Source organism: Phoenix dactylifera, chromosome 2, assembly GCF_009389715.1.
Source record: "Phoenix dactylifera cultivar Barhee BC4 chromosome 2, palm_55x_up_171113_PBpolish2nd_filt_p, whole genome shotgun sequence".
NCBI classification, from domain to species: domain Eukaryota; kingdom Viridiplantae; phylum Streptophyta; class Magnoliopsida; order Arecales; family Arecaceae; genus Phoenix; species Phoenix dactylifera.
In genome coordinates this window covers 13,305,750-13,315,994 of record NC_052393.1, presented here as the reverse complement: position 1 = coordinate 13,315,994, position 10,245 = coordinate 13,305,750, and the positions used below count along the sequence as shown (strand labels likewise).

General features: G+C 40.1%; 1 protein-coding gene across 1 annotated transcript; it reads right to left on the bottom strand.

The window, feature by feature from the left end:
* Positions 1 to 1,213: 1,213 nt before the first annotated feature.
* On the bottom strand, positions 1,214 to 6,521 carry LOC103699837 (serine/threonine-protein kinase Aurora-3). The gene is made up of 7 exons (XM_008781841.2): positions 6,355 to 6,521; positions 6,163 to 6,252; positions 5,834 to 6,076; positions 5,417 to 5,512; positions 1,987 to 2,201; positions 1,837 to 1,909; positions 1,214 to 1,756 (listed from the first exon to the last, which is right to left on the bottom strand). The coding sequence occupies exons 1-7, from the start codon at positions 6,481 to 6,483 to the stop codon at positions 1,664 to 1,666; spliced, it is 939 nt and encodes a 312-aa protein (XP_008780063.2). The 5' UTR covers positions 6,484 to 6,521; the 3' UTR covers positions 1,214 to 1,663.
* Positions 6,522 to 10,245: the final 3,724 nt, after the last annotated feature.

Here is a 10,245-nt window from a genome sequence, read left to right as displayed (position 1 = left end):
GAGCAACATCAGCTACCATATGTTGGTCCATATACAAGGGTGAAGGGACGCAATTTCAAAATTTTCTTAAACAAAGTCTGCTCGCAATTTCAAAATTTTCTTAAACAAAGCCTGCTCTACCTCGATTTGTATTTCATCAGGGATCTCCTTGTATGTCTAATCACTGGTCTATTCTCTGTAGGCCTGCTGACCTCATGGGCATCTCCCACGTGCGGTCCAAGATTAAGGATCTTCCAGTCCCTCCATTGATGATTAAGGACAGTCTCTTCAGATCTCCCTCCACCGGATACTAGGCTGGAGAACGATAGGCATGCAGTATTTCCTATGGACAGGTGGCACTTCCTCCCTCCATCTCTTCACCATTGCGGTTGTTGCCTCTCTTTGTAAGCCAAGTACTCGCTGAGTACACAACCAACCCACCGTCCATCCTTTTCTTCTTCCCTACCTTTTCTGTACATAACCGAGCCTTTACACAACTTATGGAAGCCAAAATCCACATGATGCTTGCCGGGGACTTCCACGAAATGAAAACGGGCGGCATCGTCGTATGCTCGACATTAGTTGCCCTGGTGTATATCCCGGAGTACTCCTATGACCGATCTGTCACCCATACATTCTGGGCTTGGCCCCGAGCAACGTGCTGCTCTAAGAAGGGGATCGCTTTTCCCCTCCTTGTACGTGGGACTGGGCTCGGAGCCAGTCGAGAATTTCTTTTAAATAAGGATATTCCATGTTCCCAAGCCCAAACCAAGAGTCTGAATTTGATCAACATATTCAGTCTAGTAGAAGGAAGGGAGATACGTTCCGCCCGTTTTCTTCTACACCCTTAGCCACCTGCCATCTCACTGACCAAGAATTCTGTCTGACTGAAAAGATGGAAAGGATGTCTTTCATTTTTCCGATATCCCCAATATGGAACTACTCAATGGGATTTCCTTTATCTTTGAGTCGAAATTACTTTGTCTACTGCATGAGTCACAGTTGCTTTTGAACCCCCTCCTCCACTTGTTAGTGTGGCTTTCGAACAGCCAAGGCAAAGGGCTAAGGGTTTGGCTTCAACATACCCCAATTTTCATATACAGATCATTTCTGTCTCTAACGCTCAAGAAGTTCAGTGGGATTTGTGCATACCACATCAATCCTTGCAAATTTGCTAAACAAAAGATTGCTTAGGTAGAGTAACAAGAATTCTAATCAAAATACTATAAAAATCAAAGAATTTAAATTTCTATTAAATCACCATGGCTTGCCACTAATTTAATTACAACAAATACCAGGTGAAAGATTAGTAGGAAAAATAGGTGGACAATGTCTGAATTGCCAATTCAGCATCAGGAGTGCCGACCCTGTATATAAATATGGTAACCCTGTTAGTAGTTAAATGAGAAATACAGTAGGAACGAGCATGTACCTCAGTACAAAGAGCTGGCCACCCCTGACATACAAAGCAACATGCGGCCAGAGATAATTCAATTAAACAGAAAGCAAATTGAACGATGTTAAATATACAGCGTACAGAAATTGCAGGAAGGGAACGGTCAATTCCTGCAAAGTTCGCAAAGAATTCTTAGCCCATTGACTGCTGCCTTCACCTTACCACTCTCGTTATTTTAAATGCACGAATCTCAACGTACATGCCTTTATCTTCTAACCTTGCAGCCTGCTACTGTACTGGCGGGTCTGCATTTTTGACTATCCAAGGATGTTCTAAGATCTTCTGAAGGGAGAGCCTCTTAGATGAATCCTTCACCAGTAGCTGCACGTTGTTGAAGTCAGATGAGGGAGCGTGTGAGCTTCTACCTTCTCATCAAACAAAATAAATATTCACAAACTCACCTTCCTAATGAGATCCTTTGCTTCAGCAGACACAAGAGGTATGGAAGGGAAATTCAAGTCGACCTTCATGATCCTGGGTCGAGGTTTTAATCAGTTGTCAACAGTCCGCAAGGCCATAAACTGCCTGCAGCATAAAGCAAGGTTCCTTACCTTCTGAAAGTGGCTTTCTGGTCATCTTCTTCGAATGGCGGAACACCATAAAGGAACTCATAGCATAAAACACCTAGCGTCCAGTTATCAACTGCATGATCATGAGCTCTGTTCTCAATCATTTCTGGGGCAAGGTAATCAATGGTGCCACACATTGTACGTCGCTTGGAATTTGACTGCACAGCCCATCCAAAGTCTGCAATTTTTAGACGGCCCTGCATGGTCATTTAGTAACTTGATTTAAATACTCCTACATTCCATGTCCTACAAAAATGGTGTTCAGACTGTCAAATTACATATATGCTTACACTATACAATATAATAGGTAGTCTTCAAGAAATCATGCAGATATTCATTCAGGGATTTATATTCCCAGCGTACAAGAGACAGGTTCCATCCCACCCTCGCTCGACTATTTGGCTAGGATTGAATATCAAACAAAAGAGCAACATCAATATTAAGCTAGAATTTCAGATACTATTCCAGTGGCTCCACTTAAGTCATTTTAGCTCCACTGGTTTCCCCAGGCCACTTCAACCTTCATTTTTTGCCTCAGCTTTTTTTAACCTCGAGAAATAATTATTGCATTTTCCACCATACCTTTCTATTGTCCAGTCACTGCTGACCAAAAATGATATTTTCAAGAACATAATCAACCATAGTGAGTAGTATTCCCACTCTCCAACCTTCAAAAAGATTAAGCACCAGTTTATAATCAGAATGCCATCCACACATAGAGTTCAGTAGATGTGCAAGTGGTTCCTGACAAAAGACTACATCTTGTCGATCATCTTCTATGAAACAGTGATCATGACTGTTCATGTTAGCTATATGAGAACGCACCCCTTCTCTTTACCAAAAACGAGTATGAAAGATGACAGGTTCTATTGAGTCCTCCTTGAGATATATTAGAATCTAGCAAACCACAACAAATAAAGCAGTATCATACTCTAATTCATCTACATCATTCCCTGCTGGGTTGTATATGTTTCTTCTCATCTTTTAGCTACTGTTCTTTTTTCTTCTCCTAATTTAGCCCCTATTCAACACCATTAAATTTAAAGCAATCAACATTCATATTGTACCACTTTAGAGAATTGCAACAACAGCTATCCCTTTATATTATAATGTAGAGATACCTAAAGTTTAGGGGCTCGTTTGGTTCGCGGGAAAAGAAGGGAGGAAAGTGTGGTCAACGGGAAAGTAATGAGATGCCTCTTGTTTGGTTGGAGTTTTCAAAGGAGAGAGAAGGGAAAGTTGTATTCCCATAGGAATATGATTTCCACATTTCATGGGAAAGTCTTTCCCATGAGAAACATGGAAAAGTTACTTTCCCATGAGATGGGAATCACTCCATTTTTACTTTTTTCCAAAAAGTCCCTTCAGCATTAAAGAAGCATTAAAGAGTCATTAAAAACCTAATTTTTATTAAGGGCATAATAGGAATTATACATAACTTTCCTAGGAAAGTGGATGGCCAACCAAACATAAGCACTTTGGAAATTTGTCACTTTCCCATGGTCAACCAAACATGCCAAAAGTATTTTCCTAGGCATCCTCTTCCTAAAAATTTGTTTTCCAGAAATCATATTCCTAGGAGGAAAAATGCTTCCCGCGAACCAAACGAGCCCTAGAGGCCTTTCTACTCGAGAATCAGTGGATCGACTCCTTAATAACTAAAATTTCCATTACCAGGCTTCAACTTTTTTTTTATATTCAGCATCTAGCAAGCTTCATTAGCCACATAAAGCCAAAATATAGTTCACATTCAACAAATTTCAAAACCGGCACTGGTTTTAAAGCATAATGGGACTTTGCTGGTTTATCATCACCAATCTGACATTAAATAGTGAGGTTATTGATATAAATATGTGTCTGTTTGTCACATCCACTAAAAATAACTAGCTTCTCAACAACTCAGCAAAATCCAATAGCCATCCTCTTTATGCTTAACTAGTGGTTGCTACACCTAAAGAATCTGACCTTGTACGCTTATCCAGCGAATACAAGTATGATCCTTCAGTTTCATTGTGAAATACCATATACCTCTTTCACATCAATTGTCAAAAAATATGTTGATCCAACTATCATGAACTTTGGAACACTATCTGAACATTGATGGAAATATTGCCAAAGATGCAGTCGAGGAAGGACTATTATTGATTAATAGTTTGACGTCATGCATGCTAATCAGCAGGCTGATGGTGCTAAACCCTGTCAAATTAATCTGGTTGGTAGAATGTAGGAGTCATCTCCACGTTCTTCATTGTTCCCCTCAAAATGAAGCAAGTTAAAATTTATCAGCCAAGCAAAGATAAGTATTCAAGTTGCAGACAACCTGTGCAAGTTTCAAGAATATCTCTTCGCATACCAAGTATGTAAGCTACCATGAAAATTTTGGTCACATTCTCTCAAACCTCCATCCCTCAATCAATATAGCAATGATTGCTAAACATACTGTTCTCACCGAAAATAATGCAATTTAGCCAATTTTCCCTGGTTCATGTATCTAAAGCGATCAGAGTACCAATAAAACCAAGCATGGCTCCTTTCTCGTTGCTTTTGGCCATCTTGCCGTTAAACCACATTAATTTGAAAAACTTTTACTATGGACCTTACCTTTTTTGTCTTACTACTTACGCCTACAGATGTAGTACAACTGATATGATCTTTTTTATGAAAAAAAAATACCTCCAATTCTTTGATACTCACGCAGCTAGATCTTTCTTCATCTTCTCTATTCATATCAATTAGTAACAACATTCATTCAAGGGAAGTTCTACTAGTTATTAAGACCTCGCCACCAGAGTAACAGAATCATCTTCATCCAATCAACACCAAAATTCCTACTTATTTCATACTCACACAAGCCACCTTTACTTTATTTCCATCACCAACATATGGATTTTCCTGTAACTCTATATTCTTAGTAATTGTGTAATTCAAAAGCTTCTTCATATATCTTGTCCACTTTCTGAATCCTATTATAACTAATAACACGAATGCCTACTTTCCCTTTTCCTCATTTTTTTCACATGAATGCTTCAGAAAAGTGATAGCACGACCATGCACCAGGAAGTGAGAAAATAGGCCATAAAAGTTAGAGAAAAATATCAAGAAATGAAGGAAGGCATCAAGCTTGAAGGCGTTACATAATTTTATCTAAATGTTCAAAAGTTTCGGCATCCTATTAAAGTCATAGCCATATGAATGTAGTACTTTTTGAAAATTATCACCTTCCAAATTCATTTCACCAACCATAGAAAATTAAATTTATGACCATGCGGCAAACTGAATTGTTAAACTTTAGCTACATCCGTATATGATCAGTAAACATTAAATACTAAATCCGAATGGCAAACAGAAAACCACAATTTTATCCCAAAAGTCAAGAGAACAGATAAAGTCATCTACAAAGATGCGGCCATACCTCCATGTCCAGCAATAAGTTCTCAGGCTTGATATCCCTGTGAATTACATGCTTCTCATGGCAGTACGCCAGTGCCCTGGCGAGACTTGCAATATACTGCACAATGCCAAGATGAAAAGAACAGGCCATCAATGACCCATCTCCGACAACAAAGACTTGAATTTTTTTGGGCAATTTGCCAAAAGATCAGAAAGAAATCATGAAAATAATTAGCAAAACAAAGAAACAATAAGCAGAAACAACAAGAAGAATAGGAGAGCAGCAAGAGCGACAGTCGTCCCCATAATAACTTCATAAATAACTCACGATCACACAGTACACAATTCAGAAAATTTAAATTGATAATTAATTAAGACAGCAAACCATCATTATAATCCCAAGAACCATGGAGAGGAACGCAAGATAAGGGAGGGCTACCGTGGCGGCACGCCTCTCGGAGAAGTGCTTGAGGTCCTTGAGCAACTTATAGAGCTCGCGGCCGGCGGCGTATTCGAGGACCAAGAAAATTCGAGTCTCGTCATGGAACCAGGCATAGAGACGGAGAACGTTGGGGTGGGAGAGGCTGTGCTGGATCTCGATCTCTCGCCGGAGGTGGGCGTGGTAACGATACTTCTCCATCTTTGCTTTAAATATCACTTTCAGGGCAACAACATACCCACTCTGAAAGATAACAAATTTTGGTTGCGATTTTTTTTTTCTTTTTCGTCGAGAGAGGCACAGAGAGAGAGAGAGAGGGAGATGGGTACCTGCTTCTCTCTTGCGAGATAGACTTTGCCGAACTTGCCTTCGCCAAGGAGGCGGCCGATCTCGAAGTCCGCCAGGCTCCAGGGCTCTTTCTGGATTTTGGGGAAAAGGGTTAGTGTTCGAGATCGTGGAAGTCCGAAGAGGGTGGAGAGGAGGGGAGGGGAGAGGAAGGAGAAGGGAGGAACGGAACTTACTGGTTTTTCTTGAGAGGGTTTTGCTGTGGTCATGGAGGTAGGGCCGGAGGGTAGGAGGGAGGAATGAGATCCGAGGGGAGGGCGGACTTTTGCCCGTTCGAATTTCTGGTGCCGGCCTGCACCTGCCATGGTGCCACTCCCATGAACCGTTCCCGTAGGCCTGGAGCACTGCAACTGGGCTTAACAGGCTTGGTCCTGGGGGTTCTTTGGGCACGTCTTGGGCTAACATCCAATGCTGGACTTACAACAATTATATCTTAGGCATCCCTTTCATCCAGTGCAGTGAAGACAATTATCCAATGCTTTGGGAAGCTAATCAAGTAACAGACTGTCTGGCCAGCATTGCAAGCTCAAAACAAGCGAAAGGATTTGGTTTGAAGATTTTCCTCCTAGCCTATCTCATTATATTAGAACAAATATTGGGAGTGAGTTATCTCACTTTTATATCCATGCGAGCGTGTGTTTAGTCCCACATTAATTATTTACCGAAGAGATCTTGGATACTTATACAGAACTAAGAAACCTAAAGAATACTTTCCGACTAGTCTTTTTGAATAAGATCCTGAATTATAACAAATGGTATCAGAGCAAACTTAGCACATAGCCTATGTGGACTAGAGGACACTGGAGTATGGATTCATGAAGGTGGACTACGAGCTGATTGTAGTGATTGTAATTAGATTTAAATGGTATTTGAATCTTTGGCCTAATGAGGATGTCAGGGCTTAAATGTGGATTTCTTTTTCGTTTTCTCTCTCTGAAAAGAAAAAAAAACAACACACACACGAAAAAAAATGCTCAGAAATTCCTTGAATCTAATCTCAATGTCAATACGGTTAGGCACTAAGCCAAGCCTCAGCTGTCGAGTAGTTGATTGTATTTAAACTATGGTCAGAAGTAAGTTGTCAACCACTCCTAGGGCAATACAACATAGTTAACCATTTCAAGAAAAATACCACACTATCTTCAAAGTTTTCTCATAGGGTTCATTTAGTTCGCAGGAAGCATTTTTTCCTCATATAAATATGATTTCTAGGAAGCAGATTCTTCAAAAAGCATGCCTAAAAAAGTACTTTTGGCATGTTTGGTTAACCATGAGAAAGTGACAGATTTCCAGAGTGCTTATTTTTGGTTGACCATCTACTTTTCTGGAAAAGTTATGTGTAATTTTTATTATATCCTGAATAAAAATTAGGTCTTTAATGCTCTGGATCAAATAAGAATAGCTGAAGGATCTTTTTAAAAAAATAAAAAAAATATTTCGATTTCCGGATCACGGAAAAGTAACTTTTCCATATTTCTTCTGGAAAAGACTTTTCCATGAAACGTGGGATGATTCCCACGGAAATACAACTTTTCCGTCTTTCTTCTTTGAAAACTCCAATCAAATAAGAGGCATTTATTTACTTTTTCATTGACTACACTTTGTCTCTTTTTTTCTCTGCGAACCAAATGAGCTCATAGAGTACTCAAATATCTATACGTAACTGGCACTCTATATTTACCCAAAACAAAGAATCTAGAAGCTCGGAAAACTTTATTTGCGTGGTTCGATAGTCATGCGAACAAATTTAGTAATGTTACGGAACTAAGCAATTATCAGAGGTTTTCATCTCATTTTTCATTGCTATCAGGTACTCACCATTAAGATTTTTATATAAATTTTATTCCTTACTATCTCGGCCAATACAAATAAATATACTCTAGGACAACAACCAATAAGATATTGACATGAAATATGAGCCAGTATCTTGACGATTGTTTTTTTACTTTAATAGATTTTATAAATTAATAATTTTGAAATTAATGCCTAGGATTACTTGCTAACCTTGATTTATGGTATCATCAACTGAGATTTTGATATCATGGCCCTGAGAGCTCTACTCAGATCATGAAAAATCTTAACCCTAATTTCTCCACTTTTCATCCTGGCCAAAATAAACCAAAAACTCATTCTATTAGCCCTAGTCGCCCACCAAGATTGTTCATATCTTAAATTTTAAAAATTTTACCAGTATTTCATAACGATAGTAAAATAAATATCTCGACTGGATCCAATGACCAAATTAGATTTAAAATGCTAGTTAAAAAGAACAGTCTGAAATATGGGGCCAACAAAATTGATGGATATAACCTGAGGTGTTGACTGAAGTGGATCACATATCACTAGACATATCTTCATAAAATTACTTCTTGGCCTTTAGTTAGACTACAATGACTCTTGACCATGTTTCTTTTACCTTTGATGCTTGTGTAGAAATGACAATAACTTGTCAATAAATCTGGTAAAATGAGCATATTAATTTTGGGTTTTTGTTAGCTGAACAGAACACTGCAGCACGTTGCACGATGGCATGTGTAGGATATGGAACCATGTTTGAGTCCGCACCCCATGCCGCGCGTTTTGCCGATCTCACAAGCTTTGCTCGTTCCCGGAGCATGCGGTGAGCAAGACGTCTGGCGGACGGCCAGCTCCACGACAACGACACGTTGGACCCCACAAACCTGCCGTGGGAGAAAGAGAGAGGACTGGATGATTATTTTTTTTTTTTTTTTGCGCTGCCAAAACAGACGAATCAAACTATACGAGTATGAACATACCAAATAAAATCAAATAAATAAAATATCACGGAATATCCTATACAAACCCACTTTTCGAATCCATAGGATGCTACCGAAATAATTGACCGCATAAGCGGCTATCTATTCCGCGGCACTGTTGGCTTTCCTGAACGTGCTTGGCCTAAAAAGCCACCCCGTTTTTGCCCATCAACTAAATATTTCGAAGCAAGAGGTAGTCTCGTCCAGGCCACTCGAGCATCCCTGAATCTAATCTATCACTGTGACCGAGTTATCCTCCATAATGATAGAGTTAGCCTGCAGCACTCGTTGAGCATAACGAATGCCCGCTCAAGCCGTTCGTAGCTTAACACCAAAAATAATGATGTCCGAAAGCCGATAGCCACCAGCCACCACAATCTTTGAGCGCGAGGCCCTCATAACAAAATCCCTGCCCTTCTTCAAATACCGATCTATTAAAATCGGCCTTAACAGCTCGAAAATAAGGGCTCATAGATTAAAAAAAAAAAAAAATACTACCCGCAGCGCTACCTGGGCATAAGGAGAGTTCAACAAAGAGACGCCTTTGCTTTTATAGTTTGGATTTATGGTGCATGCGGTTCTTCGTTTGGAAGTATGTGAGCAGTAGGGCCCTCGACCTGGCCGGGCAAAGTTGGGTCGGTGCGAGCACAGTGCTCGCCCAGGACGATGATCTCGAGTCTCGACAAGAGGATTCAACACCAAAAGCGTACTTTTTCTAACAGGGGAAAAAAAGGTCCTAATGTAAATAATTCATTACAAAAATATTTCAGGGTATCTAAGAATTATAGATGAAAAATTTATCATTGCAACCTGACGAGATTTTTTTTTTTCTTGTCCGCGTCTATGGGAGACATGTAGCATTACTCGATTCACCAATATGAAAGCTCATTATGAGCCTAGATAAGTGTATGTATGAGTTATTAGTTACAATAATGAACAAATGTTGCAGATTTTTTTTTTTTTTTTGCTTAAATAAAGGGGGGGGGGGGTGCGCAAGCCCATCCCTGCATAGCAGTCTCTACTGGGCCCCTACCCCGCCAGAAGAATGTTGGTATGGGCAGAAATGACCGTATGCTGGGCATCCCGGCCGGTTTTACTCATATCCTCCACGTATGAGTACGTCACACCTGGCACCACCGATGCTACCAGTAGAGCGATACGCCCTTTCAGACTCCGTGTTCGAGTAGGGAGCATCCGGTCTCTATAATTTAAGCGACGTCCGTACGTTTCGAACTCGAAACCACTTGGTTGGAAGTAAAGCTACGCTCCCACTAGGCTACCATCTCAATG